We start from the raw sequence: 25,956 nt of genomic DNA on the forward strand, positions 1-25,956 counted from the left end.
CTCATGTTCCTTCTGTATCTCTTCCCTCTGCTTGACTAAACTCCTCTTGCCCTTCAAATCTCAGCTCAGGCAAATTTTCCCTATGAAGGCTTCTCAAATGGGACCAAACTTGCTCCCATTTGGTCTTATGAAAGATTATCAGAGCAATTAAACCTTATAATGAAATTATATAATTCTACCCTGTCTCTTTCAACTGGGCTCTAAACACCTCATGAGCAAGGTCTTTCTCTTGTACATGTGTTAAAATTGGAAGAAGAAATAAAATAACTTGATCAAAAATTTTAATTTCAAAAATTCTGAAAAAGGCCTTGATGATGCACAGCTTATTCTCTTGTAAAAAAACCTATCCAAGCTAATGAAGAACTGAGTCCCCACAAGATATGACTGGTATTGATAAGAAGCAGTAGGAAGGTTCAGTCAGAGAGAACAGCACTCTATTTACTAATAAAAAGTGTTTTAAAAACTTTCCTCAAAGGAAAAAAAAACATTGGAAAAAATCATTAATTAAAAACAAAGCTTACTTGGTTAGAAAGCTTACTTGGTCTTAGATCTCTTTCTTGTTTCCTTTTAAAGCAAAACAGATCACCCACCCGAGAGTCATGAGGGCAAACCTGGGGGCTTGGGAAGAGTTGTCAGTTTGGTATAGCTCCCACGGAGGATGCTAATGACACACAAACCTTTCATATGTCCTCACTTCCTCAGCCCTGATTTAAGGGGTGCTGCAGTGTGCTTAGTTGCTCAGTTATGTCTGACTCTTTGCGACCCCATGGACTGTAGCCCACCAGGCTCCTCTGTCCATGGGGATTCTTCAGGCAAGAATACTGGAGTGGGGTGCCATGCCCTCCTCCAGGGGATCTTCCCAATTCAGGGATCGAACCCAGGTCTCCCACATTGCAAGGGGATTCTTTACCATCTGAGTCACCAGGGAAGCCCAAGAATACTGAAGCAGGTAGCCTATCCCTTCTCCAGGGGACTTCCCAACCCAGGAATCGAGCCAGGGTCTCCTGCATTGTAGGCGGATTCTTTATCAGCTGAGCTACCAGGGAAGCCTGATTTAAGGGGAGATGGCACAAAAAGTCTGCATGAATCATGTTTTATTGTTGAACTGGGCAGTTAGGAAGAAAGAAAAGATTAACAATGATGAAAGCAGAAGGTTTTAGTGTGAATCACAGGAAGTTCAGTCTTTTTCTGCACCAGCTGAGGTGACAACTCCATATATGGTCCAGAGGAAGCACGAGAAGACTTGAAATCATTTGCTTGACTCATGTCCTAAAGAGTGCTCTGGCCTCATGTACTTATTATTCCCTACAGCCTTCAGGGGTTGCTTGGGTGGAAGTTCTAAATTATTCCTCAGTTGGTAAAACATTAGCTCCCAGTCAGGCAAGTAGGAAGGAGTGATTAAAATCAGTATAGACACAAATCATTACCTGGGGCTGCTCTTGAGTCAGAGGAATAACACGTTCAGTCAAGAGAAATTCCTCAGTTACAAAGAATTATCCCAACACCTAGATATTCTTAGATATTATGGAGAGGACAGTCAAAGGAAGCATTATCGCGGTCCTTTAACCACAGTCATTAAATAGTAGCAACTTGAAGATTCTATTTCTCAAATGAAATGAATTTAAAGTCACTGTAATTACTGAAATTCAGGCCACAGATGATTAATCTTAAAAGAATCTTTTAGCTTGTTTCTTATAGAGGAAGATGCAACTTTTATTTTTAGTAAAATACACAAGATAAATATCTACTAAATGGCCCATCTTCAGTTCAGAAAAAATTAAACCTCTTCCACTACAAGAAGATCCAGCTAGTCAGAATTCTAACCTCCCTTGCTATCTCTTCTCACAAGTATTTTTTTTAAATTTTTTAAGAGGTAATAAGCAATCCCACCCCAATGCTGATCTACAGTCTCAGCTTGCCTGTGCAAGCCTGTGTGATACACGTGTGTGACACATGGTGGAATCTCGTTGGTTCACAGTCTTGCAAAAACCACAACCCCCCAACTTTCGAGAAAGCAAAGGCCTCTTAACCTAAGTGCACATTAGCTGCTGGCTCGGGCAAGCTGGATGATATGGAGGCCTCCGCAGTGGGCAGGCGCACCATGGTCAGGCCTTCATTAAGCTATTGAGTTTCATTCCAGTAACCATTCAAGTACATTCTTCATTGTACCAGAAAGTGTGTTTGTTTGATACTGGTACTTTGATTTCCCCCTATATACTCTTCCTCAATACCCCCTCATCCCTGCACCCCTGTTTTGGTACTTGTTCCTATGCTAACACACAAAATATCAGTAATTCTCAATGGGTCTCCTGGTCATTAGTGCAAATTAGTGAGGTTTTACTGAATATGGTCAGGTTTGATTTGCCAAGTTCTTTTCCCGTTAAGGTTTTAAACCCATGTGTATTTCAAGGGAAATCTAATTTGTAGGTTTCGGATTCATTTACACTCAACTCACAAACGTGGTTCTGTGAATGCCTCTATAGCCGGTGGACAAGAAGCCACAGGAGCTGGTTTCCCTTCCTTTTAACAAGTTCTTGTTAGAATGTTTGCTTTGAAGTAGGTATTTGGACCATGCTGGAAGCAAATAGAACTAAACCCCAAGAAAATGTAAAGTAAAATTTAAAAACCAAGTTCAAAACGGGTTTTTCTTACCCCCAATAATTACACGTTTTAAAGACAAAACTCTTAAGCATGGAACCATCCATTTCAGCCTTTTAAGGATGACATCACCACCTGCCTGCCCAGAGGAGGCCGTGCTTCATGATGCTTCCGTCTTGCAGGATGACAAGGGAATCGTCTGTGAGTAGGTGACTTTCTCAGCTCAGCCTCTGCCCCATGAACTCTGCCACTCCACTGACCCTGGGTGGCCCCTGGGCAGCTGCTGGGCCACCCGCTCTGCTCCGCCATCCCACCGGGACTTCACGGGTGGCCTCCTCTCAGCCACTGTTTCTGCCCATGGGCGTTCCCACACCTACTGACTCCCGCCTGTCTCCCCTTCTTCTCAGCTAGCACCTTGGTTCCTTCTTAGCACCCTCAGTTCTTGCACTTCACCCCAGCCACAGCTTCCTGTGCCCCAACCTCCCAATAGGACAGAGTCTTTGTCATGCAGTCATAGATGCCTAATCTGCTTTTCGTCCGAGGTCCTCAACTGCGGACCAATTGCTGCAATCCCTGACCCTTGTTCTTTGGCTTCCCGGCTGGGCTTCTGTGATGATGCCTTCCTTGGTATCTATCTGTATCACCTCATGTGGTAGACCCACTGCTGATTTGGGCTCCTGTGTGTCATTCTGGTTGGCTTTGAATAAAAGAGCCAAATCTCACTGATGTTTCTACTACCCATTTCCATCAGCAGTAGGATGGGAGTCTTCAGGAGACGTCTTGTCCTTCTGGAAGGCAAGAACAGTGCTTAAAAAGGCAAACTCTCTCTAGCTGTGTCAGCTCTTGTCCAAACATCAAAAGTAAACAATTCTCCACATTGAGAATATGTTGGTTTGCCATTTCCCCCCCGCCCCCACTCCAAGAGTGTCTGCCTGGAATAGCATATCACACCCCAACAAGTGCAGCAATTCCAAAAAAGTCCTCTACCAGCTGTCTCCTGTACAAACAATTCCAGGCCTTGGGAGTTCACTTCAAGTGACTTTGGAGAAAAATCACCCTGGATGCTGCTAAATGCTGGGATGACTCATTAAGACAGCGGTGAGTTCTGAGTGGTGAATGAAGAGCTGAGATATGAACCACTAAGAGCAACTAAGACTCCAGCAGATTCAGACAGACTTTAAATTGCAACTGCTCTGAGGAATCTACAAGTAATTCAGGGACTAGCAAAAGAGGCCCGTGGATGACCACTCTTAATATGGTCAGACAACACGCACCTGTATATAACTACATGTATATATATATATAACACATATGGCTGTATTATATAGTTGTGTTACATTATTACTATAAATAAAAGCAAAAACAAAAACAAAAATACAAAACTAAGCCAATTATGGATGCCTATGAATGAGCAGGGCTTCCCCCGGTGTCTCAGTGGGTAAAGAATCCACTTGCAATGCAGGAACCACAGGAGATGCAGGTTTGATCCCCAGGGTGGGAATATCCCTAGAGGAGGGCATGGCAACCCACTCCAGTATTCTTGCCTGAAGAATCTGATGGACAGAGGAACCTGGTGGGCTATGGTCCATAGGGTCGCAAAGAGTCAGACATCACTGACGCTATTGAGCACACAGGCACGTATGAATGGACAAGCCCTTTTCGAATCTGCCTGGAATCCTTTACTCTCACACTTTTAGAGAGGACAGTGCACGATCCATCAGAAGATAATCACTATCTCATAGCCACCAGTTAAAGAGTCTCTAGAAAGGACTTTCTGATGCTAATGCTAGTTATCCATTCATCTTCATTCATTCACTTCCTCATTTATCCATCTTTACAAGGTGACAACCACATGTTAGGAGACACTTGAGATTCTCTCTCTTGGTTGAGAAAGAATTTCTAGGGATAAGAGTACAGAAGGGAAACATCTTTATCCATTTCCCTACCCTCACATTTACAAATCAAAGCAAAGGTAGAAAGCAAATTATTTTGAAGTCCATATATGTATATAAAAGTACTCAAATGCCTATAACCTGTTTTTTTCTAATCTTCTGCCAAATTTGCTTTTTAAAAAAGAATTGTGATTTTTCATTCTCTTATTTCTCAATTCTTTTTAGTGATTTAAATAACGATGCTTTCACAAACTAGTATATGTTAAAACTAGTCTCTACTAATGGAGCAATGTCCCTTTTCTCACAACATAACTCTTTCAATTTAACATATATAGAACATAGCATGATTTAAAATGATGATCTAAAATAAAAAAATTAAACATTAGTAAATAAGATGAATGCTTAGGTACTGGTGTCTGGAACTTAGTTTGAAGAGCTTAAAACAAATAAAAAAAGAGGTGGTTGATGAGTGGACACATATGCAAGAAAATAAGAGTAAAAATATTAATTGTGGATACAGGTGGTGGGTATATGGGTGCTCACCATAAAATTCTATCCACTTTTCTGTAAGCCTGTGTGTTTTATGTTAGTTTCCATAATAAAATACTGGGAAAAAGGTTCATCAAGAAGTCATTTCCACTTCTATTTCTTTTACACATTTGTTGAGGGTACATTTATTATTTCTCTAATTTTGGAAGCTCGTGAAATTTAACATTGTTTTCTTTATAACCTAAAAAGGAGGACAGTGAGTACAGACCACTTGAAATGAAGAGAGATTCTAGAGTGAAATATCCAGAGGAACTGCCATGGATTAAATTGTGTTTCCCTCCCAGAATTTCTATGTTGAAGCCCTAATGCCTAATGTGGCTGTATTTGGGGGTAGAACTTTTAGGAAGTAATTAAGGTTAAGTGAGATCATAAGGGTGGGGTCCTAACCCCTAGGATGGGTGGCTTTAGAAGAGGAGGGGAGTGGGAAAGACCATGTGAGGTTATAACCAGCGAGTGGCTACTTGCAAGCCAGAAAGAGAGCTCTCACCAGGGGCCAAGCTGGCCAGCACTTGGATCTTGGACTCCAGAACTGTCAGAAAAGAAACATCTGTTGTTTAAGCCACTTGGTCTATGGTATTCTGTTAACGGCAGCCTGAGCTGACTAATACAGAGCCTGGAAGTTAAACATCTGTGGATGTTTAAGAAGTCTGCATGTAGTTAACACATGGAGAAGAAGATCTGAATCAGTTCATTCAGAACGAGAATGATGGAATGGTAGAGCTGGAAGAGGTTTTAGCAACCATTTCATCAAAACGCTCATACAGAGGAGGGAACAGAAGCTCACAGAGGTCAAGTGATTTGTCTGAGATCCTTCAGGGAGATTAGTGGCACAGCCAAAGACTTTAAGCCCAAGCTTCTTGACTCCTGCTCTTTTTGCCACATGACACAGCTTCAGTAAATCAACTCCCCTTGAGCCAACTGTTAGCAGCCAAAAATCTAATTTCTTTTCTCCTACTGAAATCTACTTCAAGGATTCAGCCCCATTTTTCTGACTTTGTACTTTTCTCTCTACTCTTATATTTATTAAAATTTCCCTGGTGGCTCAGATGGTAAAGAATCTGCCTGCAATGCAGGAGACCCAGGTTTGATCCTGGGGTTGGGAATTTCCCCTGAGAAGGGAATGGCAACCTACTTCAGTATTCTTGCCTGGATAATTCCATGGACTGAGGAGCCTATCGGGCTATAGTCCATGGGGTCGAAAAGGGTCAGACACAACTGAGCAGCTAACACAATATACCCTACAGAAGTCCATATCAATTTACTCATACAGACTTCTAGAGACAAGTCTTCTGAACAAATACAAAATGTATATGGATTTTCCAGTAGTCACATATAGATGTGAGAATTGGACCATAAAGAAGGCTGAACACCAAAGTATTGATGCTTTTGAATTGTGGTGCTGGAAAAGACTCTTGAGAGTCCCTTGGACTGCAAGGAGATCAAACCAGTCCATCCTAAAGGAAATCAACCCTGAATATTCATTGAAGGATTGATGCTGAAGCTGAAGCTCCAATACTTTGGCCATATGATGCAAAGAGCCAATTCACCAGAAGAGACTCTGATGCTGGGAAAGATTAAAGGCAGGAGGAAAAGGGGGTGATAGAGGATGAGATGGTTAGACAGCATCACCGAGTCAATGGACATGAATTTGAGCAAACTCTGGGATATAGTGAAGGACAGGGGAGCGGGGCGTGCTGCAGTCCACAGGGTATAGCAACTAGTAGGACACGATGTAGCAACAGAACAACAACAACAAACACAGAAGAAAAGTACACACACAAAAACCAATGTTTAAATTGAGACAAATGGTGACTCAATTATTCATCTGCAGGAGATGCCTGTGTGCCCAAAGATAGCATAGGTGTACACTGGAAGGCATCTTACTTCCTAATAGTCACCTATTATAACACATAAAGACATTCTAGAAAAATAATAAAAATGTATTTGTGTTCCAAATTAATCATTTATAGTCTAATTTAGCACAGTATTATATCTTTATAACATTTAAAATATCCATTTTGATAAAACATTCTCATAAACAGGCCAAGAAAACCAGGTTAATAAGCCTGTGTGTTTTATAGGGCAATAAAATAATACATTTTTATAACATTTAAAAATAATATAAAATATAAAATTGAACAATATAATAATTGAACATTATTTTGTTAAAAAAGTTATTATAGAACATTTTATTTAACTTTCCACTAGGTAAATGAGAGTATGTGAAGATAAATACTCTTAATGATGTGGATACAATGGAAATATGCCAATGACGTCCAGAAATGGTAATAACCTATTATTACTAGTCAATATTTAAAATTTTTTAACAGTTTTTTTAATTTTCTGCATCAGCTTCAGCTACTGAAATGGGCCACAAAACAATCCATTCCATAACTTTTCTTTTTATATTTATGTCTACAACTACATGGTGCCTTTGTGAAATAACTGATTTGTCACCACTGAATCTTTTCAAAAGAATGTGTTGCAAGCTCTGAAGATAATTACCAGAGAGTAATTTCAAAAATATTTTGAGTAAAGGCAGCATTGTTTGAAATTGGAGAGATACTCAAGGACATTTTGTTTTGAAAGACACAGCCTTTCAAATAACGCCTTGGTTATATTGAAAACAAAACAGGAAGAATAATAAAACTAGTCAAATTGCTTCTAGTTTTCCCTGTCTTTTTAATGTGGCTAAGATGATGCTGGCATCGTTTGGGGCTGTGGTGTATTCCTAATGCAGTAACTGCATAGAAGACAATGAGATCTTGCTTTTCGAGCATTTACCCACAGCGCAACAACACTTAGTGGAAAAGACTGGAGAACAAAGGCTCTACTGTAATCTTTGGGCTGCGTTGTGCGGCATGTGGGATTTTAGTTCCCTGACCAGGGATCGAACCTGCGGCCTCCGCATTGGAAGCGCAGAGTCTTAACCACTGGACCACCAGGGAAGTCCCCAAAGAATCTATTTTAAAACCAAACCATTACTTACTGCTTTAACAGCCTGTACAATATAAAATGGAATTCATGCCTCTTATCCAAATAAGTGAGAAATGAGAAGATGTAACTGAGGTAGGGTAAAGTGAGTGATTACCTCACAGGCAGTGTCAGCGGAAGTGAGGCAGCTCAAAGAGTTCCTGGGAATTAAGTAGGATTCTCCTCCACCCTCCTAGGTGGTGACGCCCTGGTGGGACTTAGTTTTGAAGGAGGTGTTGCCGTTCATGTCCCACAGACTCAAAATCCTAGGGACAAATACCACCCCATCTTTCTCATTCCTCACCTTTTTCTGTAAGACAGTCTTGGTAGCACTGTCTTAGATGCTGTGAGAATCAATTCTATATTTAAAAAACAGACAACAAGGTCTGAAAGATATATGCACAAACAATGTGGTTTAGAAGAAGACCTGAATTCAAGTTCCAGCTCTTCTACTGTGTGATCTCAGAAAAAAATGATGGACTTTGATGAATCACAGCTTTTTCATCTGCAAAATCATCATCATAAACATTGTCATCACCATTGCTAAGACTTATGGAGTTCTGACTGCGTTCCAGGCAATGCTGTAAGGGCTTTTACATATTTTAACTCATTTGATCCCTAACAAGTCCATGAGAAGGTACAATTACTAGTCACATTTTCTACATGAGGAAGCTGGGTCATGGAAGTAAACTGCCCAAAGAGAACTCTTATTCCATAGTGTGGCTGTGAGATCAAATACAAAATCACTAAGATGATGATGGATGAAAGAGATCTCTAAGATCATCTAGCCTTAAAAAGGAGAAGTGGGTGACAGAGGATGAGATTACTGCATGGCATCACTGACCCAGTGGACATGAGTTTGAGCAAACTCCGGGAGATGGTGAAGGACAGGGAAGCCTGGCGTGCTGCAATCCATGGGGTCACAAAGAGTCAGACATGACTGAGCAACTAAGCAACAACAAAAAGCTTTAAACTCTAACTGTAAATATGAGGCCTCTGAGGTTCACAAAGAGTTTGTTAACTGAAACCATCGAGCCTCTTCTAGATCTTACTCTAGTGGCCTTTTAAAAGCACCTCTCTCCTTTTTTCTAAGTAATTTTCATGTATTCTTTCACTTACAAGTATATAACATTTCTCTAGGGTAGAAAAATCAGAACGAGTTGTCTTCTGCTTTTTAAAAAACAGGTTAGAAAACTCAGAATACCTCAAAGTCAGCATGGAGTACAGCTGGACAGGTCAAGGTCAGATGTATGACAGCAGGATTAGGATGACTCTGATTACCACCTCATTAATTGCACCCTGATTCTCGTTAGGTCACTGTGCCAAAGCCTCTTATGCACATTCTCTCATTTAATGCTAAATCTGCCTTTGAATGTCGGAGAAGGCAACGGCACCCCACTCCAGTACTCTCGCCTGGAAAATCCCATGGATGGAGGAGCCTGGTAGGCTCTAGTCCATGGGGTCGCTAAGAGTCGGACATGACTGAGTGACTTCACTTTCATGCATTAGAGAAGGAAATGGCAACCCACTCCAGTGTTCTTGCCTGGAGAATCCCAGGGACAGGGGAACCTGGTTGGCTGCTGTCTATGGGGTCGCACAGAGTCAGACATGACTGAAGCAACGCAGCAGCAGCAGCTGCCTTCGAATGTAGAAGTTGAAATGTTACTAGTTTTAAAGTCAGAGAATGGCTGAGCCTGAGGTTGAAAAAACACAGACTTTCTGGAGTCAAGATTCCAAATCCCAGTTGTGTTGACTCAACCCAAGGTCCTACTAAAGAGAAGAAGCTCAAGGCTAGGCCGATGATGTGGTGTGGGGTTTGGGCTGGACGTGGAGAACAGAAACCTCCTCTCTGTGGAGGAGACACACACAGGTCCTCCAGGACTTGGACAGGGGGCTAACCTCAACTCTTTTAGCAGCATATCAGCTTTATTTGTCAAAATGGATTTTTAAAAACAATGGCTGGATCACCCTACAGCTCATTAGTCATCACACAGAAATCTACTGTGATAAAAATGTTCACTTAAGATTTAGTGGAGGGGAAACGGAGCTCATTCAGCAATTCTTGGCTGTGGTGCTTTACTCAACAGAAATGCCCTCCTTACCAGCTATTGGAAGTAATGTGGCCTAATCTTTAGTGTTCATACGTTTGAAGATGAGATGAAGCTTCTGATGTGGTGTCGTGTTTTTGTTGTTGTTTGTTTTTAACTGAGTCAAAATTGCTGTTTTCCCAAAGACTGTATCCTGAATGGGTTGCTGTGCAGCCAGCTTCCAAGACAGACCCTGGTAATTCTTGCCCCTTGGTACTCCTGCCCTTGCATGGCTCCTCCCACACTGAATCAGGATTGGTAAAGCTAACAGCATGACCCTGAGGTAGGGTGCAGAAGGCCCTTGTGATTTTCTCCATGCTCTCTTGGGTTTCCACCTCTGGAATAAGCCAGTTGCCACTCAATGAAGACACGTAATCTCACGGAGAACTGAGGTCTCCAGGCAACGGCTAGCACTAATCGTGACAGCCATGTAATAAGTGAGCCACCTTAGAAGGAATCATCTGGCTTCAGTGAGCACCTGGCTGACAGCTGACTGTAATCTCATGGGAAATCACAAAAGGCAGGCTCAACCTTACTGCTCCCAAATTCCCGGCCCACAGTAATTATGCGACATCAAATGATAACTGTTGTTTTAAGACACTAAGTTCTGGGGCTGTTACAGACATCACAGATATGACACAGTAGATAATGAATACTGTTGCCAACCTTGAGAGCAAGCAAGGGCTTACTGTGATTCTCTTATCATCCATAAACCACCATCATTCCATCAGTTATTACAGACCCGACTACTATTAACAATCGCAGTTGGCCAAAAGGCCAGCAGTTACATCATTACATTCTGATTTGTATTTGGTTGTAACAGACATTATTATTTGGGGAGGTAGTATTTTTCAAGATGATCATATACATGATATGGCTGTCTCCATTTTTTGAGATGCTGACTTCATGGGCTTGCAAAATCCCCAATTTGATACAATTACTGGTAATACATGTTTACTGTGCTTTCTCCAATGTTAAGTTTTTAAAAAAGAGAAAAATTGCTTAGTTTCTAACTTTTTGAAGATAAACTCGGACATCGTGGCTCTGACTGTGGGCAGTGAGGAAGGACCAAAACAAGACGAGACTGGGAAAGAACAGCAAGAAACAAAACTCTGCTAAAATCCATTCAGCAGTGACTTCCCAAAGCAAGACATTTTAACAACTCCCCATGTGTTCAAAGGGCTTCATTTCAACCAGTACAGAAATGTAGCAAGAATTTCAGAAAGATAATTTAAAACTATGCACTGGGCAGTGGATCTCAATTCTAGACAGTAAAGAAATGCTACACATGAATTCATGGAACTTGCCTGGCTGCCAAAAGTTTGATATTTCACCTTGGTACTATGGGGAAAGTATTAAAGAAGACTGCCAACTGCCATCCTACTTCTTAAATTAGACCCATTTGAGAGTCAAGGAAAGCTACCTTCACACTCCAGAAACTCTTCACTACAAGCCAGCTCTGTGCCTGGGACTTGGCAAAGAATTGCATTGCAAAAAGGTAGGTTTTTACAACTCCTGATACATTAGATATCAGTGCACTAAAATACCTGAGTGAAACATTAAAAAATCATCAAGACACTTTATTTGTAAAAGTTCCCACTGGCCCGACTTTTACTCTGAGCTACTATTTTCTTTAAAATATTTTAAAATAGGTAATACTTGAAATTGGTTTAAAACTTCAAACTATGGCAAACGTTAACATTAACTAGTATGCCTCCCTCTCATCACTGAACTCGTCAACAACTACGGTCACCTTCCAGATGATTCTCTGCATATAGAAGCATCCAGTCCAGTCCAGTGTTAGTCGCTCACTTGTGTCTGACTCTTTGCGACCCCATGGACTGTGTAGCCTGTCAGGCTCCTCTGTCCATGGAATTCTCCAGGCAAGAATACTGGAGTGGGTTGCCATTTCCTTCTCCCGAGGATCTTCCTGACCCAGGGATCAAACCCAGGTCTCTGGCACTGCAGGCAGATTCTTTACCATCTGAGCCACCAGGGAAGCCTATTATATACAAGCATACACATAGACAAACACGTATAGAGACAGATACTTTCCTTGATTACTCCTTTTAAATAATAACAGAATACACCTTCTTGTTGCTTTATATATTAGGTGTTTTTGGTGGCTGCTTTGGTTTGGTTACAAACATAATTTTGGAGATTATTTTTCTATTTTTATTGTATGTTAAATTCACCATCTATATTTGGGTATACTTTTGTTCTTTCGAGGTTTCTCAATCTATTTATATACCAACATTGAACTTTGAGTTACTAAAGCTTTGTACTATGTTTTAACATTTGGGCTACCTAATTAACACTCCCTCTCCCAATTATAAGGGGCTTCTCTGGTGGTTCAAAGGTAAAAGAATCTGACTGCAATACAGGAGATGCAGGTTCGATCCCTGGGTCAGTAAGTTCCCTGGAGAAGGAAATAGCAACCCACTCTGGTATTCTTGCATGGGAAGTGCCATGGACAGAGAAGCCTGGCAGGGCTCTAGTCCATGGGCGTGGGCTCGCAGAGTTGGTCATGACTGAGGGACACAACAACAACCCCAATTACTTTTTTTGAGAATTTCCCTGGCTATTCTTAGATATTTGATTTTCTGTATGACCTTCAGGATTGGTTATTTAGTCCATCCCCTACTTCAAATTTCGATTTTAAAAACTGGGGTTAGGGACTTCCCTGGTGGTCCAGTGGTTGAAACTCTAAGCTCCCAATGGAGGGAGCATGGGTTCAATCCCTGATTGGGGAACTAAGATCCCACATGCTGCATGTCCAATAAATATTTAAAAAAAAAAAAACAAAAAAAACAAAAAACTGGGGTTAGAAGTTATATAGCTTTATTTAAGCCTCACACAATCTTATGAAGTAGGTACTCAGGTTATTTCTTACCATGTGAGTTAATATGATATGGACCAATTATCTTAAAATTTACATTTATCTAGCTTACAATTACAAATGTTCACTTTTACCATCTCCTTTATTCTTCTTAACCCTCTGGGACTCAGAAGGTCCTGTATTATGGCTCACATCACGGATGGAGAGAGGCTCATGGACTTGTCGTCATGGCTGGGGGCAAGGAGGGTTCTTCCCCCTATACCAAAGGCAGACAGCAATGGGATTCTTATTTTATAAACAGGGATGGTTTTTGTCTTAGTGCCATGCCACATTTTAGAAATGCTGGCAGACCATCAAATTATTAAACTTTTAATGATGTTTAAAACTAATAACACTGGCATGAACACAGCAAAATCTGAATTCTCACGGATTGCCGGTGGTAGAGTAACCTGGCACAGCCCTTTTAGAGGGCACGTGGGCGACACATGCCCACAGAGGAAGAATAAGACTCTCACTGTGATTCTGGCCAAGGCCTACACCTCCATCCACGGCGAACTCGGATCCCTTCTCTAGTTGGGCCCGTTTCTTCACCGGCCTCTGAGCACCCGTGGCCAGGGCTCGTCTCGCACGCGTCTGCTGAACCTCTCTCCCTCTCCTTCTCCCTCCTGGCTCTTTCCTCCTAGACCCTGACCTCAGTGAAGTCCCACCTCTCCTCTCTTCCAACCTTTCACATTAGTTTCTAATTTTTACGTGCCTCTCTCCCCACTTCCCAATCTGATAGCTTCTTCCGAAGTTCTCTACCACATGTCCTGCTGGAGACAACTGCTTACTTCATGTAGTTTATATGTCAAATGAATACACACTGTTTCCCAAGTTAAAATTAAGTGAGAAGCTTTTTCAAACAATGCCTATCCCCTTCCTCACCCCATAGAATTTATGTAACTTTTCTAGAAATAGCAACAAAACAAACAAGAGATTCATTGAAATGATTTTCTTGTAATAATAACCCTGATCTATAATAAACAAAATATTTTCTCTAGAAATCAACTAAGATGATTTGTGAAAATTCTCCTTGTAATTAGGCAAGTATTTTCATTCCTTTGTTCAAATTTGCTTTTGACTTAGAAAACAATTTTCTCTTAAAACAAAAAAAAAAAAACTTTTTTTAATAAGTGAATTAGCCAAATTTAGATATAACTTTTTGATAAGCTTTGGCTAGCATTATTCATAGTAGTCAACAGTTCATACCAAGTAACTTGTGGACAGCGCAATTTAAAATTGATTTTACTTTCCTCCAAAGACCTTGGTTTATTCTTGATCTGAGAAACTTGTGTTGGTCTCTTTATGGTTCATCTTGTATCTTCTCAAAATTACATCAAATCACTTCAACTGTTCTTAGTTAGCATTCCCACCATGTGTTTGACAGTGACTGCAAGGTCAAATTTGATATCTATTTCATCAAGATGTTCTTTGGGTATATCCAGAAAATATCATAAGTAACCTTCGAATTGTTCCAAAGAATGTCACTGCTGTTGGCAGAGTTGTGACCACAACTTCTAGTAACAAATTCGAAAGACTTTGCATTGTACAAAGCACAAAAAAAACACCACTGGCATTTTCCCAAAATTCTAGCTTGTATATCTTTTCCTTTATCAGCTGTGTTAATACCATTATGATGGGCTTGCCCTTGATATGTTTTTAAAGTATTTAAATAAAATTAAAATTTCTATGTTAGCTTTTTGAAAATTTAATGGAATCATATTATATATTTTATTAAAATAAATATATTTGCAATTTGAATATTTAATGTCCATCTAATTAGTTGCTAATATACAGAAAGACTATTATGTTCCATGCATTTATTATCTGGATCTATAATCCATATATACCAACAAATTTAGGAGTCATATGAGTCATAATGTTTTTTAAGTTTATTTATTTGGCTGTGCTGCATCTTCCCGGGCTTTTCTCTAGTTGCAGTGAGAGGGGGCTACTCTCCAATGGCAGTGTGTGGGCTGCTCACTGCAGTGGCTTTTCTTGTTGTGGAGTACAGGCTCTAGGGCTCTAGGCTTCAATAGTTGCAGCTTCCAGGCTTTAGAGCACAGGCTCAATAGTCTTTCCAGACCAGGGATCGAACCAATGCCTCCTGTGTTGGCTGGCGAACTCTTCACCACGAGTTGGTATATACCAGGGAAGCCCCAGTCATACTCTTCTGCAGCCAGTACATGCAACCATTGTGGATACTGTGTCAATTTATGAGTATATACTTATCTTGAACTAGAACATGAAGAGGAGAAGGATTTGATGAGCTAATCTGCCCTTTCTCTTACTTAAAAACTTATGCAGCTCAAATCCTCCTCTTACTCAGACTTATATAATACCCACCCACGACTCTGGCTACAGCACAATCCGTAGACCTTCATGTCATTTGGCAGCAGCTGCTTTTTTTGGGGTGAGGACAGTGAAAAAGAAATATATATATATAGCAAAATATTTGCCACTGTAACCATTTTAAGTGCATAATTCAGTGGCATTATGTTTACAAAACTAAATAACTATCACCACTATTTCCCCAAAGTTTTCATCACTCCAAACAAAAGGTCTGTACCCATTAAACAATAATTCTCCCTCTCCTCCACCTCTGGAAACTTCAAATCCACTTTCTGTCTCTATGAATTTGTCTTTTTTTAGCTATTTCACAAAAGTGAAGCCATGTAATATCTGTCCTTTTGTGTCTGGTTTATTTCACTTAGCCTGTTTCCAAGGTTCATCCATGTGGTAGCAAGGATCAGCACTTCATTCCTTCATGGGCTGAACAACAGTCCATTGTCTGCATAGACCACATCTGTTTACTCATCCATTAGTGCCTGCCTTTTGGTTAAGGGCGTGGTGTGGTGAAGGGGGCCTGAGCAGTGTTTGTGATAGGAGGTTCTGCACACAATGTGTGGTCTAAGGCAGTAGGCCTTCCCACCTGGTCTAGGAGAGCACCGAGACGCACAAAAATCACTGATGGAAACTCTTGATTAATCCAGCCATACAGTTCCCTCTGAATTCCAAAAGCACTTGCAATCAATGAGGTAAAGTTAACATTTATGTAAAGAGGGAGTTACTGTTGCCCTCCCTACAACTGAACTGCAAGCTCTGTCTCAGGCATTGGTGCTGGTAGTTGACAGAGGTGCAAAGAAAGATTGGCTCTCAGCGTGCCCGTTCCTCTGAGAGGCGCTGGCACTCAGCAGATGTTCATTTTTTTCCTTCCTCTCTTCTCCTGTGTCTAACATGGCACTAACCACATACCAGGAATTCAAAACTATAGCTGCTTAATTAATTAACTGGAAAATGATTTCTTCTGAATAAAATAAAAGAATTACTCATGATCTTTATCCTTTCTTGTTCATCAGGGGAATTGACTTCCCTGCCCAGTGAGAAGAGGCAAACCAAACACACCCCTCAGGAACAAGACAGAGGCTGGAGAGAAGTGGGTTTCCTAATTACACGTGGGAGGGGTGATTTCTTGCGTCTTCTTCCCCAAGTCTTACCTCCATCTGCCTATGGGGCAGAACCACCATCCTTTTAGCTGACAGCGGTACATCAGGACATATTCCTTTGTGCTATTTTTCCTTTGTTACTATCCTTTTGTTGTTTAGTTGCTAAGTCATATCTGATTCTTTGCAGCCCCATGATCTGTAGCCGGCCAGGCTCCTCTGTCCAAGGGATTTCCCAGGCAAGAATACTTCAGTGGGTTGCCATTTCCTCCTCCAGGGGATCTTCCCAACCCACAGATCAAACCTGTTGATTGGCTCGACTGGCAGGCAGATTTTTTACCACGGAGCCACCAAGGAAGTCCAATTCTGAGAATTCTTCTATTTCTCTCAAAGCAGAAGGGCAGCCTCCCTGTGGATGTCTGCTTTCCTTTGGCATAAAAAGAAAGACGACTTCTCCTCCAGTGAGGAAACATGAAGCCGTATCTTTATACTGCAGGTGAGCAGTGATTTTACTTAGCCTTATAGCACAAAATACTATCTGCTGGGAATGAATTTCTTAATGGGGCGAGAGAAAGGTTCCCCACTAAGAATGCAGACAACTACAGTCTGTGTGGGAACCTGACATATTTCATGACAGCATGTGAAGCTGTTATCCAATGAGAAAACAGTTCTTCCAAATTTGAAAACAAGATGTCTAGACTCTTTTCCTAATTGATGGCCATGCATAAAAATGTATCATAAAAATGTGTCTGAAACTGTACAGCAGCATACCACTAACAAAGGCACTTTTATCAGAAAAGTTAGGCTGTGTCTCTGGGAATTCATAATCATCTCAGTAATAGCCATGTCTTAATATCCAAATAATTCGGCTATTTTGGGTTCTTCAAATCTTGTTTTCTAAGTGGTTATTTCTGGTGCCTGTAATTTTTCAGTCAAAAGCTTCCTGAATGGATAGTGATGATTCAGTGCCACCTCTGTCAGGGGATAGTTTCATATTTATAATTGCTGTCATCAAAAAACCTATCTATTGACTATCAACTGTAGCCTGCCTTAAACGTTATCAGTTTAATCGCTCATAAAATAGCTATACCGGTAAAATGTGACTTCACCCGTGAAGAAGGATTTTCTAAAACAAGGCCAATTCCAGAGCCCAATGATTAGACAATGCTTTCTTGGATTAAAAAAAAACAAAAGAAAATAAAACAAACAAAAAAACCAGCAAAAACAAGAAACTTGTCAGGACTTTCTTGGTAGTCCAGTGGTTAAAAATCTGCTTTTCAATGCAGGGGATGCGGGTTTGATCCCTGGTTGGGGAACTAGATCCCACATGCCACTGAGCAACTAAGACCATATGCTGCAACTACTGAACCCACGCACCCCGAGTACAGAGTCTGTGCGCCACAACAAAAGATTCAGAGTCAGCTCCCGCTATGGCTCCAGCATGGTGTGAGGAGCTAAGCTTCATACTTTCTCAATGCCCAAGGATTCTTTAAAACATTTGGTATACAACTACCCACTGAAAATATTCATTTTAAAATAGATACTGCAACCTGGGCATGATTTTGCCTGAGATTCCAGGGGAATCAATGATTAATGCTGGATACTAATAATGAAGCAACCATATCATTTTTATGGCTCTGCAGTGATCTATATACTGTTTAATCAAAAGTAGTGGAGTATCCATATTTACAGGATATACCAAGTTCAGGGGCCTAAACCTGACCAGGGGGATTAAGATTGGACTTTGTCCATTGCAAGGTTGTTCTCTCTCCAGACCATCATTTCGCTCATCTGTTCATTCATTCATCCATCGTTTATGATGAGATCCAAATAAGCAAAGACTACCGTAATTCACCAAGGGAGATACAAATGATTAAAATACAGTCCCTTGGTCTACCTGGGGGTAGGTAGACCAGGAAATACAAAATATCTCGGGGAAAGTGGGTCAAGGTTCAAAATTTTTCTCTGAAGGAGAAAACAGTTCAGAGAGAGTCAAAGAAATAAGGAAGAGGAGGGATTTGACTCTTCCTACCATGCCCTGAATCACCAGGAGCTCCCTGGGCCTAGATCTATCCAAGTGTGAAAAGGTTTCCTTCTCTAGACCTTGACCCCTAAAAGAAGTACGGGCGTACACAGAAGCTGACTCAAGACTAAAGTGGAGACAGTGACAAAATTCTTCCAAGCAAGTGTGAGAAACACTGCTACCAGAATTAGCAAGGGCCTCAGAGTTTGTTCATATAATATTCTAGTATTTTTCTTTCCACAAAGGAGAAATAGAGAAAAATTCTCAGTTTAGGTTGGAAGAAAAGAGTGTAAGGATTGGATGCTGAAATAACCTGGGAATAGTGATTTCACAGTTAAATTCTTAGGAGGTTTTAGAAAAACAGTATAAATTCTCATTTCTCTTGAAAAAGTAAAGGAAGGAAGGTCTTACTAAGATGGACTGAGAGAACGGACCAGGACTATAACTTAAAGTATCATCACCAAACGATTTTATTGAATTATGAATCCTTTCATCCAGATACTTGAAATTAAATTTTCACATGGGTACAAGACATATTTTAAGAGAGGTCAGTGACTGCTAGCTGAAGTTTAGGAATCAGTGAAAGCAGGAATAGGAACCTTTCTAGGTAAAGGTCCTTTCTTGATCCTCAAGTTGGAAACTTGTAATTAAAGCCAGTTTGCGATGTACTATATCTTTCATTCTTTCAATCTAAAGCTTCCAACTTCTCTAAGCTCTCATTCCTGGAAAAGCTTTTGGCAGTCACTTTTTGCAACCCACAATTTCTGTAGCTTTTCATCTTTTTACCATACCCTTTTTGCATCTAAGCCTCACTTCCCATATGTGGTCAGTAATGCCACCACCACCGGAAGTAAAATGGTCCTCAACATGGGCCTGTTTGCCCACACGGGGGCAGAAATGTGGGGCAGGAAAGGAGTCCAGCGGTCATGGAGCTCAAGATACTCTGAAAGTATAAAGAACACATTATTACCCACTTTGTACATGTGAATATAGACATGAAAACACCAGAGGATTCTCTGAAGGCTACAAAGAAAGACAATCAGTGGGTCTGGGTCTCCGCCCCATAGTCACATGTCAGACTGGATCTCCTATGCACTTTTCAGAAGGGCATACTAGCCATGCCATCTCTACGTCTTAGTTCTACGAGGATGACAATGATTTTAAAAGAAAAAACCGTGTTTGTATTTGGGGAGCATGTTCTCTATTTTAGGCATAGTGCTAGGAACTTTCAAGTGTTACTACTAAATATTTGCTAAAATATCAGTTATTTTCACAACTGATTAAACTGGGGTTCAGGCCAGTCATCTGACTCCAACCAACAAAGACAGGAGAATGTCAAATGGTGACTTACATGAAATAGTGTCAGTGAAATTTTTGGCTCATTTAAGACAATCTTTTAATGTTTATTTATTTAGGATTGTCATAATTCCACTATCTTTTAGGCTGTTGGAATGATGAAATGATATTACACCTTTAAAACCCTTAGAAGACAATCTTTTAAAATAAGGCTACATATGTGTATACATTCACATACACATATAAATTCTACTGTCTAAAAGACTACATAGACACACATATACATTTTGAATAAAAGTGACATTTTAATGCAAATACTGTGCTCCCATACCTGGTGCTGATTTCCCATGCAGTCCCCCACATCTCTGAAAAGCACACCAGGAGGAGGACTGAGTAGGCTGTGCCAGCGCGACTGACTGGTGAGCTCCTGAGATGTCTTTCGCCTCAGCAGGGCACAGGGAGTGCCACATAAACTCTCAGGAGGATAAATGAAGCCTCTTGAGTGTTCTGGAATAAACACCTCAGGGCTGGCTGGGACCATAAGTAAAGGTGCCTAGAAGCTTGATCCTTTGTTTCCAACAGTTTGTGAGCTCTGACACTGAGATCCGTGTAATCCAAGCATTTGAAATCCTTCCATGCCATTTCAAGTATTATTGTGAAATTTAAAAATACTCCCCTATCACCATACAGAACAGAAAAACAGTCGTTCTTTGCAAAGCTTTTTTAAGTTAGATATTTGCATATCTAAAAGCTATTTTAAAATTCTATCAGTACTGCTTTACTCTGTCAGCATACTAACCTTCCCATTTAGTAAATATTAAGTATTAAGTGATTAAGATTACCCTCTAAAGTATTAAGATTACCCCCATGGAGAGAGCTGGTAACCTGCAAGATCAAGTTAAACGGCATATTCAGTGACCAGTGAACTCCTAGAAAGTTAGTTGAAAATGATGCATCACTTTGTCAAACACTCTTAAGAACTAGCTTTTTAGGATATCTCTTTAGAAATATGAAACCCCTCAAAACCACTACCACAAATAGCCAATATCTAAAACAACTGCCAAGCCACCTGCTTTTCTCCAGGAAACACCATAAAACTCCCAAGTTAGTAAAGCTTCGTAGAGCCTACAAAGTCTCGATCTTTCTGACGAAGTTTACTTATTGTTTGAGAGACTTTATTTCCCCTTTTCTGAGCCATGAAAAGTCCCCACATCGGGTTCGGTTCAAGACACGGGCTTATGTGTAGAAGAAGGTCTCAGGGCAGAAGGGGATGCTGAAGAACACCTCTTTGTCACTTTGGTCTTGGCACAGTGTTTCAGATGGTATTCATCTGGAATAAAGAGATCGATGACATAACACGTCCAACCCTCCTCTCTAAGTGGCTTTACTAGAAGAGGGTAAGGGCAAAAAGATATAAATTCATCTGTCTGTAGGCAACCCAAAACATATCAGCTCGTCTTGGAGTAATTTAACCAATAAGATGATTTAGAGGACAGTTCAGTGGCACCATTTTTGGAAAGTAAAAGCTTAGCAGAAGGAACATAAATCAAAGGTGACTGGCAGGTAAAGGATATATGCAGCAATCAGCCAAACCATGTGCACACTGGCACCAATTCAATAAGATCATTTATAAAATTTCTAAGGCAGGAGTATACAAAAGGGGGTCTGGTGCTAACTAAATCCACAGATAGCTTACATGCCACTGAAATAAACACTTCCAGATGCGGGTGTACAAAAACCTTTCACAGAAAGAAATGTTTTCTTTCATAAAGCTGAAGGAGGGACTCATAGCGGGGAAGGGCAGAAAGTCTGAGACTGAGCTTCTTACAGATGGTCGTGTCGGTGAGCAGGGAGTGTAGGGTGAGGATGAACTGAGCATAGCACGTCTCCACTTAGAAGCATCGCTATCATCGCTAAGACTGGATTTCTGTTAAAACAAGGTAAAAAGGCTAATAATACATCATTCCATCATCCTCCAAAATCTGCTGTCTCAGTCAGCATTGCTCCCATTACTTCCCTTAGATTTTATTTTGGGGGAGGTGATGGAGATAACAGGTTCACACAGAGATGAAAGCTACTAATCAAAAGTTTAGAAAAACGATGCTCTGGTTATTTGTACCAGCACAAAGCTATTGGGGGCACGGCTTTAATGATGAAAACATTTCCAAAATCTGGCCAGATTATAGTCATCTTTCAGGAATGCATGACCAAATTCATTAATGGCTTAGAAAGTCAATTTGTTCACCCAAACAGCATAATAAGACATGGGACCTTCTGGTTATATATCTAAACACTCCCAGAAGTTCAAACAGAAAGTTAAAACGCCTGTTTTTTTTTGTTTTTGTTTTTTTTAAAGGTTCAGGTGAGCCACGCATTTTCTCCCTCCTTCCCCCAAGGAAAACCCCTTGAAATTAGTTTTCTTGTTGAATCTTTAATGCAAATTCTCTGTAAGCATCTGGGTAGAGAGTATTATTCTGGAGACTATGTCTAATTGTCTGCTTTATGCATTGATCTAAATTACAAACTTGTCATCTATTATTCTTCTTTCACTCAGGATCTTGTTCTACTTGTTATTTATGCCAAATGTCTCTTGAATAGAGCCCCATCACCTCTGCCCTCGGTGTCCTGCCTCGGCAGAGGCTATTCTGTCTTCTGGCCTGTAATACTGTGGTGGCCACCTGATCAGTCTGTTTGCCAATTACATCTTTTAACTTCAGTCCCTCCTCCATCCCATCAGCTGGGTAACTTTATTTTTTTTAGAATTCACATTTGTTCGTATGTATGCCTTGCTCAAAAACTCTAAAATCACTCCCTGTTGGTCATACCTGTTGTTTATAAACAAATTTTCCAAACAAAATCTTACTGAGAACTCAATATATATCTGTACGCTTTAGGGAAAACGCTTTATTATTCTGCAGAAGACCTGTAAAATAATCTGGGGTTTCTGCAGAGCATGATTAGATAACTGCTGGCCTGAGTGACGAAGTCCATATAATCTGGCCTGGGATTCAAAGTCCCTCTCAAACTGTCATCAGCAGACCTTCGATGCTTCACCTGCCCTCAACGTACTCCGGACTCAGTTCCTCACCCTGGCCCAAACAACCACTCTGCCTTCCTACGTTTTATTTCCCCTCATTTTATTCCGCTCTTCTTTCTGCCTGAGTTCTCTTTTCACAATTCGCACTCATTTCTGTTACCTCCATCTCATGAACTCAGTTCACGTGTTAGTGACTCAATGAGGCTTCCCTGACTCCCTCAGGCAGACAGTGGCCTCTCCTGTGTGTGCCCCGCCCCCCACCCAGACGACACCACCCACAGGGCACGGCTTACACACGCACCTGAGCGTCTCCTTCACTATACCGGAACATCCAGCTACTCATCTCCATACAGTATATCCCCCTTTCAACAGATTTTTAATACACTACTAAGCTATTAAACGGAGGTACCAGAGCTATAAGGATCTCAGGCCATGTGGGGATGTTAACCAGAAGCACTTCCACTTCTAAATCACATCAAGTTCAATCGTACCAATAAGGATTCTATCAGATGAACTGCTACTATCTAAACCAAACTAAGAAAGCAAGTGTTATCCTTTGCATGTGAAGGGTACCTCATGCTATCAGGAAGGCATGTACTTTGAGTTGTTTTTCCAGCACTGGCAGATGACAGACTGACTTGGAGCACTGCAGTCTTGTCTTGCCTCCTTATTCATTTTGCCTTTAACCACTTGTGAACTGGTTGTGTGGGTGCAAGATGCTGCTGTCACCAAAACCGGAAGTGAGGTTCGTTCACTCACAAGAGAATCAATTCCTAATTCCGTCGTCTTTAGACAGTGGCTTCAGAGAAAAGCACAGTGTGGAGCTCAGGCCTGCTTCTTCCTCCTCTCCTCTTTTTTCTCCTCTTCTCCACACCCCCTCTCTTTTTGTTAAATACCAAAAGCTTGCTTCAAGGAGGAATGCTTGTCAACTACAACTTATCTACTTATTAGGCTCTTAACCTAATTAGTCCAGCATATGGGAATGGGGGTTTCAGGTTAGATCAGGAATGCAGAATTAAATCAGGGCCAGAAAAATAGTCCTTAACTTCTCTCCTGGAAACTATAAAATCTGCACAAGTGTTTGAATTGGAATTGACAGGAACCTGCAGGTCGGGCTGTGAACTTCTGAAGCCAGAGAGGCAACTCAGATACTCCTTCCCTGGTCTGTCCAGCAGGGGCACAGTTGCCCAACTGTCACCTTGAATGCACCTGGGCAAATTCAGAACCTGACCCCGGGCTCTGCCCTCCTGACCTCTGCCAACTCATCAGCCAAAATACTTCCAGATCTGGAGAGCCTACTCCATATCTTGGGTATACGCCCAGAACTGCAAATGCACTCCAGTCAGGTGGGAGAGCCTCTCCAGGTGCCAGGGCAAGAATTAACATCTGACTGACATATGGGCTATGAATTTTCTCTTCTCACAGCTTGGGGTCATGCAGAGGCGGTGTGTGGGAGTGGAATATTTGATCTGCGCATACACAGCCTGGGGGATTTGGTTTAAATCAAATCATAATTAAAACACCAGTCAGGAAAACAAGGCATAATTATTTTTTTCCTGCATTTTTTTCCTACCTTGCATACAGTCTTAAATATATGTTGGGCACAATAAGACCCAGGTATCAGTTTCATTTTTGGAAGGTGTAAATTTTCCACTAAAAACAATCCACTTATTATGTTGTAGGAATTAACTCTGCAACGACATCAGTAAATTAAGTGACAGTTCAATGATTGTATTTGGGTGACTAAAGTATGTAACCCTATTTAAGAAATCATCAAAAAGTAAATCATCTCCACTTCAACAGCCTCTCATCATGGTTGTCTGGAGGGAATTTTTGTCACACTATCAATAAAACAGTACACGAATGTTTTACTTAAACCAAACGCGCTATGACTGTTAGATGTTTCTGGCAATGGTTAATAAAGAATCTATCCCAATAAAACTAATGTGTTCTTCTCTAATATTCATCTACTTTAGATATAAAATATTAACTGAAAAATTTAAATGGTATTTTTGCCAGGTGAACCTTGGCAATTTAATATACTGAGTTTATGTCTAACTCAATGTTTACAACGTTATTTATAGACTTCAAAGGAAAATTTCTTGCCATTTTTAGGCCATACTTTTTAAGCTCAGAAATATCTCAGCTTAGTTTAGTTCCTCCCAACTAATATTTTTGCTGCTTTCATGAATTTATGAGTTGAAAGAACCCTGTGAATTTTTAAAAGAAAAAATAATTTCCTGTCGGGAGTCACTCAAAATATTTTTCTATTCTCTCTCCGTTCTCTCAGAAGATTGCAAAAACCTAGGAACTAAAATAACACATACAAATCTCAAGATGTGGTCCTTTTAGAATATTCTGCTCAAAAAGTTTCTCTTAGTTGTCAATTACTGCTCCTTCCTTGCACTCATGTTCAAATTCTTCCTCTGTTCTCCACCATACAGTCTGCCTTTTACAATGAATAGAGATAAGTTAACTTCTTAAACTGCTTCAAATCCACGACCCCTACTAGAGAACACTGACTGTCTCTTATTCGAATTACTTTCCTGAAAATTCTAGGATTCTTTGCAGGATTTCTAGGGGCCTCTTAGATGTTTGATGTGAATGCCCGTTTACAATTCTTTGTGCTACTCAAAATAAAGGTTCTGTCATCTTGTGTTTTATATTTGAACTTCTTGTAAATATTTTGTTGTTTAGGAAGTTATGTCTTGGAACTCTGGCCTTTCAGGTTTTTGTTTGTTTTGATATTTAAAGCAGTCCAAATAAATACTCTAAGTAAAACTGTGCAAGTCATTATGTCACCTTTGGGTGTATACAGCCCATGCTGAACTAAGTGTGAGGCTCTTACTGCTGATATTAAGGCAGAAAAAAAGCAACAAAATGTCCCTGTTTACTGAAGAGACAAACCAGTTGTTAATAACACCAGAATTTTTCAAAATGGAACTGGGTAACTCTATGTAGACAAATTCATGGGCTATCCAAATGTAAGGTGTTACTGCAGAAACCTCAGATGACAGAAGATCTCTTGTCCCTTCTCCCTGAATTCTGTCTGATGATTAAGAAACATTAAGTAAACATATAACATGATTATGCCAACTCTACTTAGCAAGATAGAATAAGACGCTGTGCTTACAACAGCAGAAAAAGTATCGGTAATGAATTCACCAAATATGGCTTCCA

At 40.6% G+C, this 25,956-nt stretch overlaps 1 protein-coding gene and 1 non-coding gene across 42 annotated transcripts in view; both read right to left on the bottom strand.

The window, feature by feature from the left end:
• SUPT3H (SPT3 homolog, SAGA and STAGA complex component) overlaps positions 1-25,956 on the bottom strand; it is a 408,871-nt gene that overhangs the window by 67,079 nt on the left and 315,836 nt on the right. For 7 of the 41 annotated variants that reach the window (XM_081519031.1, XM_081519011.1, XM_081519036.1 and 4 more), the window contains one exon: positions 18,890-19,386. The exons of the other annotated variants lie outside the window; for them this stretch is intronic. In XM_081519031.1, the coding sequence (XP_081375157.1) occupies positions 19,306-19,386 (81 nt within the window). In that variant the 3' untranslated portion in view covers positions 18,890-19,305. Of the gene's footprint in view, positions 1-18,889; positions 19,387-25,956 lie in introns of those variants that run through there. 41 annotated transcript variants of the gene reach the window in all.
• Positions 7,915-7,987, bottom strand: TRNAG-UCC (transfer RNA glycine (anticodon UCC)). Its single transcript has one exon. It is a non-coding gene; the product is annotated as a tRNA-Gly (tRNA).

The sequence above is a fragment of the Giraffa tippelskirchi genome, chromosome 8 (assembly GCF_054371585.1).
Source record: "Giraffa tippelskirchi isolate mGirTip1 chromosome 8, T2T-mGirTip1v1.2.pri, whole genome shotgun sequence".
NCBI classification, from domain to species: domain Eukaryota; kingdom Metazoa; phylum Chordata; class Mammalia; order Artiodactyla; family Giraffidae; genus Giraffa; species Giraffa tippelskirchi.